The following is a 21,730-nucleotide window of genomic DNA, read 5'->3' as shown; positions in this document are numbered from 1 at the left end:
CTTAAAATATTAAAACAATAGCAGACAACTGATGGGAATAAAGAAGAATAAAGAGAAAAATAAATTAAGGGATTATCAGTTGATCCTGTAGGAAAATTCATTACTTGACCAGGGAATTCTGCATTAAATTGCACGCGAAAACCGATATCGCACGAATCGCGACGCGATGAGTGCGATAACGGTTTTCAAGTGCAATTTAATGCGGAATTCACGAGTGAAGTAATAGATTTTCCTTGAATCGTATAACTGAATAAAAATGAGTAAAAAAGTTAAGGAAACAGCATATTACTTAAAAATTGTTATGTTTACGTAGATGCGAAACAATATCACTTAGCCTCGTTTTCGACTCGCAATTCCACGCTAAATACCTCGCTTCGTTAACCAATCAGAATGCGAGATTTTATTCAATGATGCGATTCTTTACCAAACTCTACGATCAAACTCGCATTACAAAAATTGTATTGCAGACAGTAAGGAAAACAACTAATGAGATCTGGGGGAGTGAAGGGATTAAAATTTTTCTAATAGTATGGTAAATGGATAAGTATAGGCACTTATGCCCTGAAAACAGTTCGTCTGAACAAAAATGTTCTGATAAGTGAACAAGAGGAATTGTCAGTGAGAAAACTTGCTTATTTAGATGTGATGATACAATCTATTTTTCGAGGCATGTGTCACTCGATGCGCCAAAAAAACAGTCAGAAATTGAAAATATATATATGTAATAAAACTGTAGTTTAAAGCAAATGTTACCGTAGGTTTTCTAGTATTCAATTCAAACTCGTGTTTTGCACCTGAGCTCAATTAATGATCCCTCTTAGACTCCGTTATCCTCTAAATCTTCTCTCTTTCCCCACCTGCCAACTCCCAAAGGTATCAAATTGCCATCAGTGGTCAATCGTAAAATCGGCCCGTCGAGAAAGGTCACACTGACATTATTTCGTAACAAATTCCAGCAGGGAACCTTTTTCGAGGGTTTCCTATTCTTAGCTGAGAGTCTTATCCTCAAAATTAATGCCAGACCTTCGTTAGACCTCTCCCCGACTCGTTTCAAATCTTCCCGTCCTGCCGCGCAAATAATAGAGCTCACTCGCAGGTTATATTCGAAATCTGAGAGGAGAGGTTTGGATGTGTCAGTGCAAATTAAGCGCACAATCTTGTTACTCGCTTAAAGGGCCACTCTCAACCAGTATGCACTGTCTTTGGTTCTTTTCTACAGACAGAAAACGTCGTCTAAGTACCTCTTCCAAAGCAGCGATTTAGTTGTGCACTGGGTGTTATACTCTTTTTCTATCTTTGCCATGAAAATATTGACAAAAGCTACTGCTGTTGTGGTATTCTTTGCCGTTTCCGTTCGGTGTCTGAGAAAACAGTATCGAGTTCCCGGATAATAACAATAACAACGGCGCGCAAAGCACACTGGTTTATTGTCGCATACACAAGCTCCGATGGAACGCATTCACAATGACTGTTCTATTCTTAAAATCATAAAACAATGTATCGCACCGCATAATTCACTTTCCTTATCGTTAAAGTGCATATGACACGAAACTTTTTTCTCTTATTTCTTGTAGTTGGGTATCTATAGAAAACGTTTCGAAGCTTTAAAAGAGCTGAAAAAATGTAAAAAGCATTTTTTTTTTTTTTTTTTTTTGCTTTCAAAATACGCGCAATTTGCCTTCAAATTTGTCCCGGAGACTGGGACCAAGTTTATCGCCGTAGAAGTTATTCATGACGTCACATTGTGTACCTTTGCCGCGAAGGTCTGTTGTCGCTAAGAGGATTCTGCAGTACTTCGTAGTAGATAGATAGTGCATTGAAAGGCAAAGATGTCCAGTGATTCTAATGATTCCTTTGAGTCCGACTCTTCTGAGAGTTTCATTGACTTCGAAGAATCTGGGTACACAATGTGACGTCACGTGCGATTTTGGCCGCGCGATGACCGGGACAAATTTGAAGGCAAATTGCGCGTATTTTGAAAGCAAAAACAATGCTTTTTAGACTTTTCCAGCACCTTTAAGGCTTCGAAACGTTTTCTATAGATATCCAACTACAAGAAACAAGAGCAAAAAATTTCGTGTTATATGCACTCTAAAAGATGAGAAATATAATTTTTCAATCATGCTTTGTCTGTAACATTCCTCTGAAAGAGATAGCAGCTGGGTTATCAGTATGAGGGCTGACCCGAGTGTTTTCTTTGTTAAGTAAAGTAAGGTCTAAGCACTCTAAACAACAGACGTGTTTAGTTACAATCATTATGATAAGGTTGAGATCGGACGTCAGCATTTATCAGGCGCCTCTGGCAGGCGCTTCATTCCCGCCCATCTCACCCCTGGGGAGGACATCCACCACACAGTAATCTTGTGCGTGGGAAATTAACGTCTCCTACCCTTAACCCTGCAGGAAATGGGGCCTACGGTTTATTCGTCCTTATCCGAGAAGACTAGAATATCTATCCATTTCTTGATTTTATAGAAAGGTAGCAAATTCTCCTCAGTTATTTTTAAGACCATGAGTATTGGTCCGGGCCTGTGCTCGAACCCTTGACCTCCCGCACAACACAATCCGGCGCTTTAACCAATTGAGCTAAACCTGACTGTCACTACGTGTCGTCATCCATTGACTATTTTCCAAGATTCTGGCACACAAGTCACTCTTCAAAGGAAAATCCATAGGGAAAATTCTTCCGAATCGACAGGACTATTCCTTTGAAAGTCTCGCTCATTTGCCGGGGAAGAAAGATGAAATTGCATCGCTTACTGATTGCTCTTTTATCACTCTGTATTCCTATTTCTGGTGAGTTATTAGCGGTATATCTAAGATGTTGGTGAATCTGCAGAAGTACACACAAAAATTGACAGCAATCGGGCATTAATCACAGCTCAGCTGAATATTTTTTAACCCGTTATCTAGGAGTGTCTATTCAACTCAGTCTTGGAATAAAACTGAGACGCTTGATTGCCCTTTTCTTAGGAAGGAACACTTTGGGAATTTAAAAGGAGAGCTCCCCACTGACCTAACCAGCATTTATTTATATTATTCTTCACTTTCCACAGCGACTTCTCCAAGGATTTTATACGCTAACCGGAGAGACATCAGAATTGTGCGACCGAGTCCAAAGAACCACAATGAAACTATTGTGGTTGCTGGTCTTTTAGATGCTATCGCTGTGGATTTCAGCTACGAAGATGGATACATATTTTGGACCGATGTTAGTGTTAAGAAAATCAAACGAATTCGCATGACGGGACGTCCTAACTCAAGAAAAGTTGAGGATGTCGTATCGGTTGGTTTGAGAAATCCCGAAGGATTAGCCGTAGATTGGGTAGGAAAAAAGTTGTATTGGACAGATTGTAGAGCTGATGACTGGGAAACGAACAGAATCGAAGTTGCAAATTTTGATGGATCTTATCGTAAACTTCTTTTCTGGACGGACTTGGCTCTTCCAAGAGCGATTGCAGTGGATCCACTTAAAGGGTAAGGTTAGTTGATGCTATCTTCCATGATTTTCCAAGCCTAGATTTCTGCTTGTGAACGAGGACGGAGGGTCCCATTATTACGTGTGTTGTGATTTGAATTTTTCATTTATTCGTGAATCGTGATTAAAGATAGAAAGATCTTTTCATGTCCACACGTGAACTAGTTTTTTTTTTTTTAATTTAAATGTGTCCCGTGAATTAAGAGCTGAAACCATTTCGTTTCGTGCGATGAATTTCCGGCTATTTTATTGTTTTTAAAATGTACCTATTGTTCTCGAACGGCTGTGGTGAGGTGTTGACAGGAGAATGACTTTCTGTGGATCGATTTCATAAAGGTCGCAAAGCAGACCACTACTGGTTCTTGAACAACTAAGATGATACATTACACCATCTTTTGTCGCGTAATACTGGTTAAGACTAGAAAAGTAAGATAGTAATTTAAGGTGTTTGTCTCGAATTTCGCGTGAATGTAAGTGAGTTTTGGATACTATTCGTGATGCGAAAAAAGGGTAAAGACGACCCTCAAAACGTACAGCAAAGATCGTGGGCGCGCGAACAACTTGCTTACTGAGGTACCTGGAACTGGGTTCACCAATTCCAGCGTTCATTTGGACGCCACTTGTTTGTTAGACAGAACGTTTATTGGCCCTATGGCCTTACAGCAGACTACAGTACTGAGAAATGTACTGGACAGAAGGTGAATTTTTTTTCAGCTAAAGCTAGTTATCATGGTTCAAGCCTGGATAGGATTTTTAAAAGTTTAATTCCTTACAGCCTGATTAATCAAAATCATCCATTTGCCAAGACATTGTATGAAAACAGAATTTATTGGACAGATCAGACTCAAAAGGGATACATGATGGAGGTCTCTCTTTCCTTAATGGGAATTAAGTGTATAAATCCTAAACTATTAAGTACTAGTATACTAGTTATTGATTATATTTATTATTGCTTACATTTTGCCCTAAAAACTTTATCACCCTTGCGCATAAAACAGAACAGGTTCGTGTATTTGCAAATGAATTTTATTGATAAGTATATTTTTGCGTAAATTAGTAAAAAACTTGTTTAATGCGACTAAAACAAAATGCTGTTTACTGTAGTGATCCTCGTCACCATTGTAGTACACCGCGGTTAAGCTGAAAACCGTTTATTCACGTCCGTTACACACTTACTCTTAACCAAAAAAAAAACTAATATAATAAATTGAATACCGTACACGCTATATATGTACAAGCAAATCCGTAGCTCCCGAGTGTATTACATCACTTGCATTCGTTTCCACACGTGGGCATCACTGTACACAACACTCCCTCCTTTCCTAAATGTTCAACATACAGATCGAAGTCTTTAAATTAAACTAGTCAAAGGTAAAAAGTTCGAGATATCCAGTTCAAAGTCCTTACATGGCTTTATAACGATCAGGTGGTCTTACAGTCCGGGTCGACCTCCGAACAGGCCTTCCCATTCCGATATTTTCCTTATAGGGGAAACGCCTAGGGTGTACTTGAGAATTTTCAGATACCTCAGACGTACCTGGAATTTCTTTTGGCATAGGTATGACTGTCTTCTCTGGAAATTTTCTTGCCCCTTGCCCAGCTACCTGTACTGCAGACCCTGCCTGCACCCCTTGGTCTTCGTTGCCATTGGATACATCTCTGTGCTCGTTGTGCCTCATTAAAAACACAGTTTTCCTTTCCATTTCAACCCCAGCCTCGTTCCTAAGTTTTACCTCTGACCCTGTCTTATGAACAACCTTTCAAAGGGATCAGGGTTAGTATCGCGATCTTCTTATAGTTTTGGCTGTGCGCGAGCTGTCAATATTTCGTGGTGTTGTCGTCTCACTTTTGCGGCCTGTGATTGGTTCTAATTTTGAAATTGACGTCGTTGCACTAAATTGGGTTGCTGACGTACACAAATTACCGCCACATTTAAATGATTGTACATTTATTTCACTTCAAGTTCAACAGTATTTATTGAAAATTCGACTTTTACAGTCATAAACATTGTAATAATGTGACAAAGTCACTTGCCAGTTGGAAAATGAATGTTAATCTGGCAAGAATTCAAAATGTTATTATTAAACAAACTGTCTGTAAGTGGCTTGAATTAGTTTTGTTGATACTTGACAACACGAGCTTCTTACCATATCGATCGCTGTACCAGGCCCCAACACAGGTGGGACAATTATTAAAGAGTTTGTATAGTGGTTTAGTTGGACTTACTTTTGAGCTCCGAAAATGTAAAGTTGTGTGAAATAATCAAAGAAATAAAGTCTTACCTTCATAGAGAGTAGTCTGTGTTGTTCTCCTCGCGATTTGAGGCCGTTTTGATGTGATTTAGCTTGACGCACTGAATCACCGTGCACAAAATACGGGAAGGTCGGAAACTTCTATTGACACATCCTCGCCAAAATCGACCGAAAACAACACTTAAATACTTTCCCTCGAGTCAAAACTTGGCAGCACGAATGCCAAATAGTTGCCCTTTAAGTTCACCGAAAAAAATTCCACAAAAGATGGTTTGTCGAGCAACCAATCCAGCGAGAATTTCAAATTAACGGCCGTTCTGAATTCTTCTAGTGCGTGGAAGGAACTTATTGTGCAGCTGAGAGACCGTTAATGCGCGGTCAACCTGGACCCTAGTCAAATCTCTCTCAACGGGTCCTCCCCATAATCTTCTAGCACCAACTCTTCACACCTACTAAGGAACCCCGGGTAAGAGGATATTTGTAAAAATCCATTGAAAACAGTGAAGACGGACAGTATCGACGATCTAGTCAAGTCGATGAGTTTACTCTCTCCTGTGGGTAGGGGTCCTAACTGATCTACTCCACAGTTCTGCCAAGGAGCACTTGGAGGAAAAACGCGAGACATCGGCTCGGGGGGAGGGTGGGGCCAAATCCAGAAGTGACCTGGCAGCCATGACAAACTCTACAAAACTTCTAAACGTTCTTGTCCATTTCCGGCCATCAAACTCGGAGTAGAACCCCCTTCAGCTTGGGGCCAGGTCCGCAAGTCACAAGGTTTGCCTCTCGCCCCAGTTTTCCGCGTCCACACCCCGACCAAATCCACCAGCACCCCTGCTACCCCCACCATGTCCACCTCTGCTATTCCTCGTTCTTTTGGATCCCGACTGGGCACCGCCTCGCTGACAGAGTTGAGGGCATTTAACTTTGAAATGGCCTACCGTACTTGCAGGAGATAGAAACTAAGATAAAGAAGACGATTTTCGGAGAAGTAAAGGTTGCTTCACTTCACATCTAAAAGAAATATTCAAACGATATGAAATCTTGCGATGGCGAAAAAAAAAAGAACTCAAGTGAAGGATGATCTACCTGAAGTGGAAGAAGACTTTGAAACTTAAAGGAAAATAATATAATGCAGCCAGAAGTCGTGTGTAGGATTTTTAAGGTAAGCCCGGGAGGCTGTCTTTGACAGCTGTTTAAAGATTTTCTTAGCAGTAAACGATTGTAAACATCAGATTGTAGGCGCTCGCGCGAGCACACGCATTTTGTCAGCGGTAGCTATAACAGATCATGAGCAAATGTCGATCTTATAGAATCTAGATTTTTAAATGCGCGAGACCGCGCGTGGAAATTGCTAAACTCACGAAAGCTATTGCATGAAAACAAGTCCGGTGACCCCTTTTTTTTATTGTTCCAATATGATAATAACGTGGAAAGGAATCATCAGAAAAAAAATAGAAAATTCTACGGAAGGAAATTTGTGATGTGTGAAAACTGCCTTTTTTCTAGATTTTCTGAAATTCCGCTCCGTATAGTTTTTTTTAAATCTTTGTGTATTTTCCTTTTCAAGTGCTGAATGCAATCACTGAAAAAAATCATAGGGTCACCGGGTTAGTTTTCGAATTATTTAAGCCACAAGCTCAAAAATGCGTCTGAATAAGCCTCTGAAAGCGTTGCCATGGAAACTGCTAGTGACGAAATGACACCTATTTTTGGATAACCAATAATTATATAATTCAACCCCGTAAAAGTGTTCAACTGGCCTTGGTCAGTGTTTCTGTTGTATTCTTTCAAAGTTACAAACCATCAAAAAGATGAAAACCGGTACGAGCCACCTTAAGTGTCCTTCCTGTCCGCAACTAAAGCAAGTCTTCAACTTCCTGGGATTCTTGTTCCCATCCACTTTTCCGCTCACTGCATTGACCTGGTCTACCTGATCCGTGTTGTATTGCTTCAGTTGTCGATCAACTGCTTCTTGGGATCTCGCAACCTGTAACAAGTAATAATTTGGATATATCAACAAAGTTGAAATGGTAAATTGGCCACCGTAATGATTACAAAAGTTGACGTTTTGAGCGTTAGCCCTTCGTCGGAGCGAAGTAAACCAACGTAACAAGTAAACCAACGTAACGGCAGGAGTAACACTTGTCTATGAGTTGATCTCGGATGTAGTCGTCCTCGTTGTCGCCAAACTCACAAGTCGCTGCTCGCTGACGCAATCTACACACAAACTGGTTCACAGTTTCTCCGCTCTCCTGCGAATATGTCTAAACAAATGTCAAAAGGAACGTTCGACTTGGGAACAAAATAATTGTCAAGTATCTGAAATGTTGCCTCAAAACTCATATTCTCGCCATCACCGGCTAACGTGAAATAAATTTCTTGAACGTCCATACCGGCAACGTGCCATAGAAGAGCTCGCTTTTGAGCGTCGCTCGAAACACCTTTTCCCGTCACGTACAAATTAAACGCTCGCTGCCATCTCTTCCACCGCCGACTTGAATTGTGTGCCTCTCTCTTCGGATTAAATGGTCCCAATCCACTGACATCTAAAGCAACCGAAGTCTTTCCAGAACCATTAACAGAACCGCCAACAGCACCCCTAACACCACCGCCTGTTGCGTCAGTTTCGCCTGGTCCACCGCGTCCCGGCATCTCTGAAATAAATCCCTGGCGAAATCATTTACGAAATCCCGGACTAAACTCCTGAAACCCTCGACGAAACCTCAAAGTGCCCAAAATCCTCATCGCCAATGTAGTACACCGTGGTTAAGTTGAAAATCATTTATTCACGTCCATTACACAATTACTCTTAACCGAAAAGGAACTACTACAATAAATAAAATGCACGCTGTATATATCTGTAGGTCTCGAGTGTATTACATCACTTGCATTCGTTTCCACGCGTGAGCATCACTATATACTACAGTTACCTCTGTGGAGACGGTAGTTTTATTTAAAGGGAAAGTGTGGTCTAGTAAAAGCTTACTTATATCAAAAGTTCCTTACTTGCATTGTCCTAACTGGCTATTCATTTGAGCTAAAAGCGTTTCAGTTGCGAACAATTACGTTCCAAATATCGACATTTTCAAATTGAAAACCGCTATCTTGGTTATGACGTAGCAATGGTCAAGCATTCTCATTTAAATCCCTGCTGAGATGGATGTAAACAATGAAAACAGCCGCGAGGAGAGCGATACTGATTAAGTTATCGACTTGGATTTGAATTCTACCAAGTGGGTGTAATACATCCATTCATTTTTCAAACGAAACATGGCTCGTCGTCAGGGAAAGAAGATATCGCTGTTGAGGAGAAAGGCAGAAAAATGAGTTTCAAGAAGAAACGTCGACCCGCTCAGTCTCTCACGTCTTGGAAATAGTGAGTGGTTTTCTTGAGGCAACTGTCAGGGGAAACAGCTAAATTGCCGGCTAAATTTTTTTTATATTTCACTTTCCGGAAGCTTGTGGAGGCTTACGCCTTTTCCTTTTGAATTTTAGTATGTATTTTGACATTCAATCACAAGACAGTTCTGCAGAGTTCAACTATTGGAAATTGTTCTCCCAAAGGTCAAACAGGTCAACAAAGAAAAAGCGTCAAACAATGTCATAACCAACATCATATCCAAGATGGCGTATTTCTAACCACGAAAGTTGTAAATAAGGGCAACTTCAAAGCGCTCTTGTTGCCAATGCAAGGCAAACTGAACAAAATGGCGGTTATTTTCGAACTCCTGAGGATAAAGTCTTCTAATTGAGATAAACTTTTCCTAGACCGTAATTTCCCTTTAAGTTCAAATGTTACCTATAACTATTTAAGCTAGGATGTTAACTGATCCATTCGAAGTTAATTCCCAAACCGAATAAATATGTCTTATGAGACGTTTTATTGTGTAGTATCGCTGAGTATTTTTACGAGTTTTTCCGTATTTTGACGAGCCCGTAAGGCGAGTCAAAATACAAACAACAAGTCTAATAAGAGATTTGTTATCCAACACGCCAAATTGTTATTTCAGTGCGGGCGAATTTTGCGGATATTTCTGGAGTACTAATATCGCGTGATATTTGTACTCGTCTCGCGCGTTATTTGTACTTCACGAAGCACAGTTGAATTATAAATATGAATATCAATAAACAAATATCAATAGATATGAATATTAGTGTTAAACTAATATTGAATATTAAAGAAACAAAATAATTTAATTTAATCGAATATCAAAGAAAACTAAGAAATACTAAAGAAATATTAATAAGTAACTATTTATAAATATAAATATTAGATATTAAATCATTATCGAATATTGTCATCCAGGGAGGGACAAAACAATTTGATAATTCCAGATTTTACGACTCTCTAAAGTCTACCTCCACCTAATGACATAGGCGTTGCTTGCTAGAATAACTAGGTTTCCGATAATTTTTTTTCCGATTATCATTCCAGGTTTATGTTTTGGACAGACTGGGGAGAACAACCCAAGATAGAGCGAGCCGAAATGGATGGCTCTAATCGTCGGATAATTGTCAGACAGAACATTCATTGGCCCAATGGGCTAACAATAGACTACAATGCGCAGAAAATTTACTGGACAGATGCAAAATTATTTTACATCGCAAGAGCTAAGTATGATGGTTCAAACCGAGAGAGAATCTTTAAAACTCCAAATCAATGTATTATGGCAAATCAGGCTCATCCATTTGCTTTGACATTATATGAAAACAAAATTTATTGGACAGATTGGAATTCTAAAGGGATACATGCTACAATTAAAAACAATGGTATGCGGTGTCAAATGGTCTGGTCAAGTTCCAATTCACCCATGGATATACATGCATATGAACCAAAAAGACAGTTGCGGAGGCCAGGTAAGTATTAAATCGCTAAGTTTAGAAACTTTAACTGAGTGCCAAAAAACCAAAACTGAAATATTCACAGTGACTAATCAGAACTGAGGTGAGAAGGAGCCAATGACAACTCAAAGTAAAAACAACCAAATTTAAACTGTCCTAAACCGCGGGAAAACGATGGCGACCACATCGTGATTAGGCTCAGTTTTGCATCTGATTGGTTACGTGAGTGGCGTGAGTTTTCTGGGCCAATCACAGAACGAAGTACGGTAAAATGCAAGATAATCCAAGATTACTTTCGACTGAACTTTGCTTTTCATCGAGAGATGGTGAGTTTGATTAAGTGGGCATCATTTTATGGGTACGTTATACCCTTAAAACAATCGCATGATGTCATATAGAAACTACGATCCTGACTTATTTTTGACGATGCAAAATGATTTTTCTTGTAGCAGGTCAAAATCCCTGCGAGTCAACTCCCAATGGAGAGTGCAGCCATCTTTGTTTATTAAATACCCATGGTCGCTCTTGTGCGTGCCCCACTGGCGTAAAGCTTTTGTCTGATGGGAAAACATGTGAACAGGGTATGATTTAGGTGCAGTTATGAATAGCTTGTTTTGTGTTTGGACTATGGTATATTATTTTGCCCACAGTTTTCGATATGTTTTTAACACTCTGTGTGTGTCTAATATGCATGATATGAATGTTTTTTGTTTGTTGTTTATAAAGTGGAGAATTCTAGTTGCTGCAATCAGTTGTACAAATTTTAACTTGTGTGAATTCCTGCGATTGAAATCAGCCACAAAGAAGATATATTTCTCACAATATCGTTGAATTTTCAGTTTCGAATCTTCCTCCTTATTGAGAAATAAAAAAATGAGGAAATACTATTTACGGGATAAGGAGGAATTATAAAATAAAAACTGTGGGGAAGAGAAGCCGAAAAGGGAAGACACTAGCCTGCAGTGCCGGCGTATTTTGGGCGCAAAAATAAAATTTTTCCAATTAACACCTACTCCCTCGGCAAATATTTCCTCGCCCCAATCCTCCCCAGTTACCAAATCTAAGATGGCGGCCTAATACGAAAATGTGCACTCGTGCGCCCAAAATACGCCGGCACTGCAGGCTAGGAAGACACCAACAGGAGGACACTAGGACCCATGTGAGGCGCCCAACCAAAGGAATAAAGGAAAAAAAAGCATAAAAATATACAGACTTAAAAAGAACTAAGAAATTGAAATTAACAATGATGACATGAGCAATCACGGGTGATGGACCGCGAACAGCATCAAAAATTTTTTTTTAAAAGGGACTTATGCTTATAATTATTTTTCAAAGAAAAAAAATAAAAGAACCCGGCGAGATAAAATTTCTAAGAAGAGCTACATCACAAAGTTAATGAAAAGATAGAGAAATATCAAACAGTGAATTTCCTTGGATTTAGCATCAAATTTTCAGGACTAAAAACTATAAGAAATGTGTGGCAGACAGTGCAAAGAATGAATATCCATAGGAACGGATTGGAAGCTGGGTCATTCTCTCAAAAGGGTCTATTTCTAACGTCTCTTTCTGTACTGACACTGTCAAAAAGACAGGCACATGACAAAATCAGTTTTATCATGCTTTCTTCAAGAGAACACTTTCTCTCAGGACAAAACGGAACGTTGTTGGTTGTAAGATTAAACAAATGGATCTTGTTAACCGTGACATATTCTAACAAACAAATTCAAGTGATTAGCAAGCTCATTCAGAATATGCTCTAATCTCAGGCCCTATCCATTTTCTATTGCTGGCAAGAAAAGGGGACCTGCGGCGAATATCACTTGATACACCTGATCGTAGAGATGTGGTTTTACCAGTGTCTAATATCAGTCATGCGGTAGCCATTGATTTTGATCCTGTGGATAAATATGTCTACTGGAGTGATGATAATAGACTTCAAATAAATAGATGCCGGATGAATGGAGAAGGTTAGCCAACTGAATATGATATGAGTATGATCTACTATGTTTGTTCAGTAGGGACAATATATTTTGATAAGTTCCCTAAGGTTCTGTTTAGTTCCCCATCAATTTGTCTCGTTAACAAATGGTAAACACCACAGCGTACACTATTGAGTTATGGATGCACGCGGGAGGTTGCTAAGCACGAAAGAAGCGTAAGAGTCGCTCGAGGCGATAGCCGAGAGCGATTCTAGCTTCTTGAGTGCTTAGCAAACCTCCCAAGTGCATCCATAACTCAATAGTGTATGCTGTGGTGTTTACCATTTATTTTATAACATAACATTGATACATTGTAGCTAAGGAGTTCCCTTTTATTTAACAAATCTTACGTGACCAGAAAAAACAAGCGCGCGCGGAAAAATAGTCTTTACATTTGCTCACGTCAGCAGCGTACACCCGTGGGCAAATGGTGGACGCTAAGTTGACCAATCAGAGCACGTGCTTTATTTGGTTATGTTATAATACTGGATGGAAAAAGTTAATACACAAAATAAATTTGTCTCACCTAGCGGTCCTCCATAAACAATAACATGAACCCCAAATAACAGCAATGAAATGATTCTTGAAAATGAAAAAGTCTTCTAACGGGATCATGTAAATTTTATCGTGACACAACCAAGATCCACTTCCCACCCCCCTCGCGCACGATACATAATGACCCTTCCCTTGGCATTTTTAATCATGATGATAATGATAATGATGATAATGCTGATAATAATCTTTATTGAGATAACTCCATACAAATATGTTTTTCACATATGGTTTTTCCAGATGCTCAGACAGTAGTAGGGAGTGAGCTGCAACATCCTGATGGTATTGCTGTCGACTGGGTGGGGCGGAACTTGTATTGGACAGACGCAGGCAATAATAGAATTGAAGTTAGCAGACTAAATGGCTCAACTAGGAAAGTTCTCATCGATGACAATCTTGATGAACCAAGAGCAATAGCATTGGATCCAACTAGGGGGTAATTACATATATGAAAATAATTATGTTATTTAATGGGTTGGAGGTGCACACGGGAAAGATAATTGCCAGAAGACTTGAGTACAGCCAGAGGTGGAAGGTGGTGGGCCACACTCAAGATGAAATGCGTGGTTTTTCTTCAGAGGGACTGGGCTCATTTTTTTTCTTCTGATTTGCTTTTTCCACTTTGCGGTGAAATAGCATTGAAAAAATTCTGGACTGTATTTGTTATTTTTAAAGGCTGGATGGGTTACAAGCCCATGATTAACCAATCAGATTCAAAGGTTTAGGCTTCTGGCCTGATGGGATGTTGAAGTGGCCTGCAAAGAATGCTATGTTTAATTTTTGTTGCAAATGTGTCAGTGAGGAAGGTTGTTATCATTGTAAAAATATTCTAACGTGGTCTCTCCCAGGTACATGTACTGGACTGATTGGGGAAAGCACCCAAAGATCGAGCGAGCAGAGCTGGATGGGAGTCACAGAGTCATCTTAGTGAACTCCTCCGTTGCATGGCCAAACGGCCTTACCATTGACTATGTGAGGCAAAAGATTTACTGGGCTGATGCTAGGAATGACAAGATAGAAGTCATGAACTATGACGGGAGTGCTCGCCGTATTATTTTAGATAGAAAACTGCCTCATGTGTTTGGTTTTACTGTCCTTGGAAATAATCTTTATTGGACGGACTGGCGGAGGAGGTCAATAGAGAGTGTGAACAAAAGAACTGGCAAAAACAGAAAAGTACTCATTGACAGCTTTCCTGATCTTATGGGACTAAAAGCTGTAAACCTTAACCTCTCTTATGGTAAAGGCTTTTATTAATTTGACAATTAAAGAAGTTTTGACACTTTCCATGTGCCTCTTTCATCACATTTAAAACACTCTCTTTGCTTCAAGGTTCCAATGCTTGTCAAAGAAATAATGGAGGCTGTTGTCATTTGTGTTTATACACGCCATCAGGACCCAAATGTGAATGCCCAACAGAAATGGAGCTTCTCGCTGAAAAGAAAAGTTGTATAAGTAAGTACTTGGAACAAATGACTAGTTTTTATTTACTAAACAGGCTGTTGAAGTCCTTAATGTAATAAAGTCCTAAATGCAATAACATATTTGGTCCTAAATGTAATGAAGTCCTAAATGTAATGACATTTGGTCCTAAATGTATTACGCCTCCGATGCCAGTTAATGGTTGTTATAGCGAAAATCCACACTGAGATGTTACAGTGACAGCTCTTGCACCAAAACATCCTCTGGCCAGTGTTCGTATCACATCGCGGGCTCACTGATATCAGTCAACCGTATTTTTTTGTTTGCTTGACTTAAGTCGAGAAGTATTGGTTACAAACCGTTATGCTGATGAACAATTGGCATAGAATGACAGCTAGCAAAACTGAGATTTTGGAGAAATGTGATAACGTTATTATTGCGTGATAGATTTAGTAATAGTAATAGTGATAGTAATCAAAGTTTAATGTCTTTATGTAGGGCATCATTACCCATATTTCTCGAGCCAGTATGGAACGCAGGACAACAACTCACCCATCCCACCCCAGGGGAGGACATCCATCACACAGTAATCTCGTGCATGGGAAATTAACATCTCCTACCCCTAACCCTGCAGGAGACGGGACCTCCATTTATCCGTCCCTATCCGAGAATACTAAAATATCTAAACCATTTCTTGATGTTATAGAAAGGTAGCATAATCTTCTCAATTATTTTAAGACTTTGAGTGTTGGTCCGGCCGGGGCTCGAACCCTCGACCTCCCGCACATCAGTCTAGAGCTCTATCCATTGAGCTAACCGGGAGGCGGTTAGCTCAACGGATAGAGGCTCGTTGAGCTCAGTGAGTTAAGTCATAAACCAAATTACAAACTTGGACAAGAGAGTCCGCTGACTAGTCGGACAATTTCCCTTCTCGGAAATATACATTTTTCGTCTTTCCTTGCCTGACTAGAACTTATTAGCATGCGCATTTTATTTCCCAATTCGGACGTCGTGACAGCACTCTAGACAGTTATTCCTTTCAAATTCTTGAATATGTTCTTGGGCTGACAATAGATTTTTCTGCGAAAATGATATTTTGGGTTGATAGTGAGAACAACGTAACTGAGTGTGTAACTTTGAACGGGACAAACAGGAAGGTTATTGCATCAGAACTTCCAAAGCCATTTGCTTTGACTCAGTTCAAGGGTTACATTTATTGGACAGATCAGAAACTCAGCTCAATCTACCGCGCCATAAAAACGAGTGGAATAGAGAAGACTCGGCAAATCAAGGCCAAAATAGAATTGTTTATCAAGGATGTTTTGGGTATTCACGGCAGCAGACAGGAGGGTTAGTGCAGCAAGAGTCACCTGGCTGCTGTTTCATATAATTCTTAAAAATAAGATGCAACGCAACGATGTCAGGTACAACGCATAAAGTTTGACCCAAGCTACGAACACTTGGGATCACTTCAGATACACATATAAAGCTTGCAACTTTTCCATTGAATTTTCAAGAAGATCAGAACGAATGATGCGGTGCCAGTTGTCCTTAACTCGCCCCATCATGCCCCTCCAACCCCTTACTAGAGTGGAAAAGATGTAAACCCAGATGAGGTACATGTTGGTTGTCCTATACAATAACTCTTCCCTATACATTTCCTTTGGTACTGACCGGGAAAATCTGTTAAACAGTCAAAGCTTTTTAAGTTGGTGTTTATTTCCTTTACTCTCGTGATCATAATAAATGATTCAGCACTATTACTGTGGGAAGAAATTAAATACTGGTCACTCTCAGGGTATAAAGGATTAATCTCTTAAAGGAGTAATTTTCTATAGTCCACTCTAAATATTCTATTGGCGACGGTTGATTCTCCCTCTGGTCCTCTGAAAAATGTGATTTCTCCAAATTCCTCCCCCGCCTCCTCCCCCGACCCCGCCCCCGCCCCTTCCCCAGGCGGTAGATACCGATTGGTTTCTAAAGCATTTTTTTTTTTCAGTCGGAGGTAGGCCTGTAGTTGATGGTGGGTATACGAAATGGAGTAAATGGGGACCTTGTTCCACCACATGTGACCCGGGTGTGAAACAAAAGACACGCACCTGCACAAATCCGCCGCCTCAAAATGGCGGAAAAGACTGCAGCAGATTTGGACCCGCTAGGAAATTCAGGATATGTAACAAAAAACCCCGAAAGTGGTGTAAATGTGAGTTTTATACAAGCTTTACTAATTCAATGACTGGCGATGTGCGCACAATTAACTAATAAGGCCATGGTATTAAGTTATAACTAAGAACAGCGCTGTCTCCTGATAAATAGACAGTAAAAGGTCTTTCGCAGGCTTTTGTGACACTTGAGATAAACTTGATGCTTCCTAAGGCTTAGTTTGTTGTCAAAATGAGATGCAGGAGCTGGTCTTCAACTCAACAATCTGTAAGGACTATGTTCATAATGGTGAGGATGGTTTGGCCTTCACAGCCTCGCTTTTGAGTGAAAATGGTGACAGCTAATTATCAAAGAACAGGAGAAAAGACCCGCCATTTATGAAATATGTCTACACTCTGCGCGTTGAAAACCACAACAAAGGTGAAATATTGTGTGGTTACCAAGGGATCTATGAGAGTTCAGAGACCCACCGCTAACCTCAGTTAATGATACTGAATCTTTGAGAATTCCCTGACCACACTGCTCTACGTTCTTTAGCAAGTACAACATCATGTCCACTTTAACAAGAGAGACTTGGTTAATAACAACCCAGAAAGGCTGAGCTAGTTCTGGCACAAAATTAGGCTCGTATCAATTTGCGTGAAAAGTAGTTGAAGTAAAAAGTTTAGGAAGCTCTACTAGGCGAGAACAATGACAAGACTAATCTCTGTACTGGGGACGGTACACCTTTAGTGACTGACACAACGTTCAGACAAGGCACCTTGGAGTCCACATCTACATTCAACTCTACAAACCTTTATTTCTGAATATGTCCGTGGAAAATTTTCCGCCAAAAGGTTCACCAATCCAATTTCTTTCTACATCAACTATCAGATTACTCGAGCGATGGGTGATTTTTGAATGACGCCAGCAAAATCTCGGAAAGGGAGGGGGCTTGTGACGTTAGTTGGACTGGTCTCTTAAAGCGGGAGGGGGGGCATCTCTTTTAACCATCCTACTCCCAGAAGTGATTAACATGTAACTTCTCCCTATGATATCCATGTATCAAACAGGCAATGAGAATGTTCAAACTTATCAGGTAAAAGTTGTTACCTTGATCTCACGTCAAATTCTCGTAATTAATTTGCAAAAAAATGTCTGGTGGTTAGACGGGAGAATTAACAATCAGGCCCCGGTTGTTCGTAGGATGGATAACGCCATACACTGGATAAATCTCTATCCGGTGGAAAGCGCAGTACGTTTTGGTAACACTTATCCGCTGGATAGTGATTTATCCGTTGGATAGCGTTATCCGCCCTTTGAACAACTGGGGCCAGATCTTTAGAGTTGAAGAGTTAATCACTCGAGCTTAAAATGATTGGCGTCAAATCTAGTTTGACACCCGGAACTTTTCCAAGCCGACTAAAATTATTTTTTAATTATTTTGTAATCGTTACGGTGGCCAATTTACCATTTCAACTTTGTTGATGTATCTAAAATTATTTTTCTTCACAGAAACTACAAAGCTGGATGATGAAAACATTAGCGAAAAAATATGGACAAAGCAAAACCAAGTGTTCATTAACCTTCTTGGATCTTTAGAAGAAACCCACTTTGCTTTAGGTGCGCCCGTAATTCAGAATCATCATAGCTGTTTCTACAAGCCAAACTATACGTATAAGGTGAAGGGAAAGTACACGGCCATGTATACAAACATCTTTATTAAAAATATATTAATCTAGGAAAATTTAAAAGTCACCAGCAAAACTGCTTGACAATAGATACTCTAGGTTAAATGTAAAGCACCATTTACAAATTATGTACAATATTTACAATAAATAATTTTGACACTGTTTGAAACTGTTAAAAGCCATGTTAATGTTTCTACTTGATTGCGCAGAAATAGCGCAAATGACCTCATCAATGAATAGGAATGAGTCACCTATGGTACCTAACGGTTCATCAATGATCCTCGATTCACCTAACTTACAGGACCTAACAGGCGCCTACTCGCCGCGGCAGGTCTGCACGAAAAACCACCTCGTGAGCACTGCTTCCGGACCAAGTCGCTGCGACCCATGTCATAGCAACGATCACTAGAAAAGTTCAAACCAGTTTGAATTTAGGCGACTTGTTGCGGGAGCAGAATTTTGTCGCACGGACAAAGATTTTCAAAAAATTAAATCTTGTTATACCAAGAAATTTGCGTAGTAATGTGTACCCACTCTTATTTATGACAAATTAATTTCTGACCATTGGTGGTCCACCATTGCCCAGAAGTGGTCCACCATCGGCCATGAGCGGCCCACCATTGACCATCGGTGCCTCGCCAATGACAATAATGGTCCGTAGTGTTCTAGAAATGATTTTCACTGTTCGCTAATAATAGTTACTGATGCCATCGATAATTTTTCAGAAAGAATTATAATTTATCACTGATCACGGAGAATTCACGAGCGACCATTCGTAAATCGCCAACCGTGAAGAGTAAATTTACTTGGAAAGACTTCCTTCCGAGGGAAACTTTCAACATGTTCTGAACTCCAAATTGGCACAAAATTTGGAACCGAAATATGGAAAGTTAAAAAGACTAAGGCATAAATTTAAAGGAGTACAAAACATTCGTAGACTTTAACCCTCGAGATATTTTGAAAATTAACTGCCAACTTCAGGAATCGCCTGTTTAATTGCAGTGCACAATGAGTCGCCGATATACACTTCCTTTTCAGGTTTCTTCTGAACCCCTAGAAAACGTCACTACATTTCCTTTCCACTGAAATTAAGTTGTTATTGGGGTAACCTGGATAATCTTGACGATACTGTGAATTTTTCCTCACTTTCTCGCGAAACGTGCGCTGAAAATTGTGCATGTTAGGCGTATCTGTAGCAACAACCACGGTCACCCAAGATGATAAGAGTATCGTCCAGTCTCTTGAGCTCCGAAGTGATATCTACCCTGTACCACATTGGAAAACCCTGACAATTGCGTGACAGGGGGAACACGCGACAGAACCCTCTCCTGAACAATTGCGTTACAAAATCACTGACGGTGCATCAGTCACTGGAGAGGGTGGAGGAGGGTAAGGATGAGCGAAAAAGTGTCTTTCAGTCAAAGCAGGAGAAGGAGGTGGACCCTCCTGATCCGAAAAATGTGTCGCTTCTGAAAGATAGTTCGTGTTTGGCGTCGGAGGCGGTGCGAACAAATCTGAATCATACGCCGCCTCCGTGCAGGAGGACGCCGCGTAACGTTTGTGCCTACAACGGTGCAGTCTGCGACAATGATGCCGACTCCCAACCGACTCCGCGTCGGTGGAGACAGGCGTAGGAGGCGGAGGCATTCCAGGCCGATGATATCTGTATGATGTACATGAAGACGGTGGTAACAAGGACTCACAATATTGACGTGATCGCGAGGTGTACTGGGAACGTTCCGTAACCGGCGATGGCGGCGGGTTCAGGGGCTCATGGAAGTACGCTGTGACAACTGTTGATGCTGTTGACGAGCACGAAGCTCCAGTCAAATTGTTCCGGTCGTATGCCGTTTGTGAGGCGCTTGAACGGTTGCTTAAGCTCGGGGCCGTTCCGTTCGATTTCGAACGCTTATGCGATGAACCCGCTGATCCGGGACCTCTTCGTAAAGGTGCCGTCACAAACATGTCATGCCGAGATGATGTTGACGATGAGGACGATGCCGACGAGGCAGGCCTAGGATGAAGGACTGGAGTCACGACTAATCCGATATCGTGAGTTACGTCACAGTCTGGGCCGTGCTTGAGCCTGCGACAGATGAGGACAGCGACAGTGAGGAAGATGACACCCACAATAATCGACGCTACAATGACGGCCACCATTTTACCACTGAGATTTGAAGGTTGAATTGGACGAGGTACTGGGTCTGTGCCATTCTCTAGATAAAAATCAAAAAGCCGAAAAAAAAAAGATCCATCAACATCTATGACTAAGAGAGAGAAACAAAATATATGCAAAACGTGCGACGAATAGATAGTTAACACGGAGGGATTAGATTGTTCGAGGGAACCGGGGGGGGGGGGAATCAACCGTTGCCAACAGAGTATTTAGGGTGGATTATAGAAAATTGACTGACATTATCTGCCAATGAGAGGAGGATTATATTAACATTACAGAGCTTCAGAGGGCAGATCAGTTAAATTTGATCCTGACAACCAAAATCCTAAAGCAACATCAGCATGCATATTCTCCATACTGTTCTCTATATATTTCTTTAGGCGCTCACAAGGAGAATTTGTTTAACAATCAAAAGCATCTTGAGTTGGCGATTATTTTTTTTATTCTCATAACTTTGATGCATGATTCTGGGGTGGTATTGTAAAGAGAAATTAGATGTTTCCACCCTTACTTGGGTCGTTCTTTAAAAGTAGTAAAAAAAAAATAGATGTCTCAAACATTCTGTTTACGAAAGAAGTTGTTCATTAGCTTTGCTATAAGTCAAAATAAATCGTAATATTTACTTGGAGTATCCACACAATCCATTTCATCTATATTGTCAACGCAGTCTGCCGTTCCATCACACATCCAGTCAAGAGAGATACACCTACAGTCGTTGGTTTCATCATAGCATCCGAACTCACCCTTTTGGCATTTCGACGCTAAAATGGAAATGAAAGGAAAGGTGCAAGCTCACAATCAAATCAAAGTTACGACAGGTGGCCGTTAATAACAGCAAAAACACTTCAAGGTGCAAACAACGGAGATGTTTTATCTTCAAAGCTCCCTGACCAAGATCGATCGCTACAAAAGCTGCGAACGCACCCTATAAACGGTACATTTCCAAATCTGCAGTTTAGTTGGTTTTACTTTGAGTTTTTTTTTTTTTGGCTCTGGAAAGTATTTTCCTTTCTCTTGATTGGCCTTTGTGATTACTTTGGCTTTAGTTTTAAGCCATTCAATCGAATAGCAATCTTATCCAACAAAAAAGGAGTACGCAGTATCTGGCGCTTGGCATGGCTTACTTTCAAAATTTATTCAGTTTTTTATTACTTCCCAAGTTTCTCTTCCTCTTGTTTGGTTTGTCTACATTGGTG

General features: G+C 40.4%; 2 protein-coding genes across 2 annotated transcripts in view; one reads left to right on the top strand and one right to left on the bottom strand.

Moving 5' to 3' along the window:
• LOC111319860 (low-density lipoprotein receptor-related protein 4) overlaps positions 1-18,527 on the top strand; it is a 27,483-nt gene extending 8,956 nt beyond the window's left edge. The window contains exons 9-17 of the mRNA XM_088735824.1: positions 3,057-3,477; positions 10,166-10,587; positions 11,022-11,153; positions 12,339-12,539; positions 13,344-13,539; positions 13,952-14,343; positions 14,436-14,558; positions 16,525-16,728; positions 18,183-18,527. Coding sequence (XP_088591950.1) covers positions 3,057-3,477; positions 10,166-10,587; positions 11,022-11,153; positions 12,339-12,539; positions 13,344-13,539; positions 13,952-14,343; positions 14,436-14,558; positions 16,525-16,728; positions 18,183-18,184 — 2,093 coding nt within the window. The 3' untranslated portion in view covers positions 18,185-18,527. The remainder of the gene's footprint in view (positions 1-3,056; positions 3,478-10,165; positions 10,588-11,021; positions 11,154-12,338; positions 12,540-13,343; positions 13,540-13,951; positions 14,344-14,435; positions 14,559-16,524; positions 16,729-18,182) is intronic.
• Positions 18,374-21,730, bottom strand: part of LOC111320193 (low-density lipoprotein receptor-related protein 6) — a 25,849-nt gene continuing 22,492 nt past the window's right edge. The window contains exons 18-19 of the mRNA XM_088735720.1: positions 21,158-21,295; positions 18,374-20,574 (exon numbers count right to left, since the gene is read on the bottom strand). Of these exons, the coding sequence (XP_088591846.1) occupies positions 19,700-20,574; positions 21,158-21,295 (1,013 nt within the window). The 3' untranslated portion in view covers positions 18,374-19,699. The remainder of the gene's footprint in view (positions 20,575-21,157; positions 21,296-21,730) is intronic.

The sequence above is a fragment of the Stylophora pistillata genome, chromosome 10 (assembly GCF_964205215.1).
Source record: "Stylophora pistillata chromosome 10, jaStyPist1.2, whole genome shotgun sequence".
Classification (NCBI taxonomy): Eukaryota; Metazoa; Cnidaria; class Anthozoa; order Scleractinia; family Pocilloporidae; genus Stylophora; species Stylophora pistillata.
The sequence above is the reverse complement of the archived record's forward strand: the minus strand, read 5'-3'. Positions and strand labels throughout refer to the sequence as shown.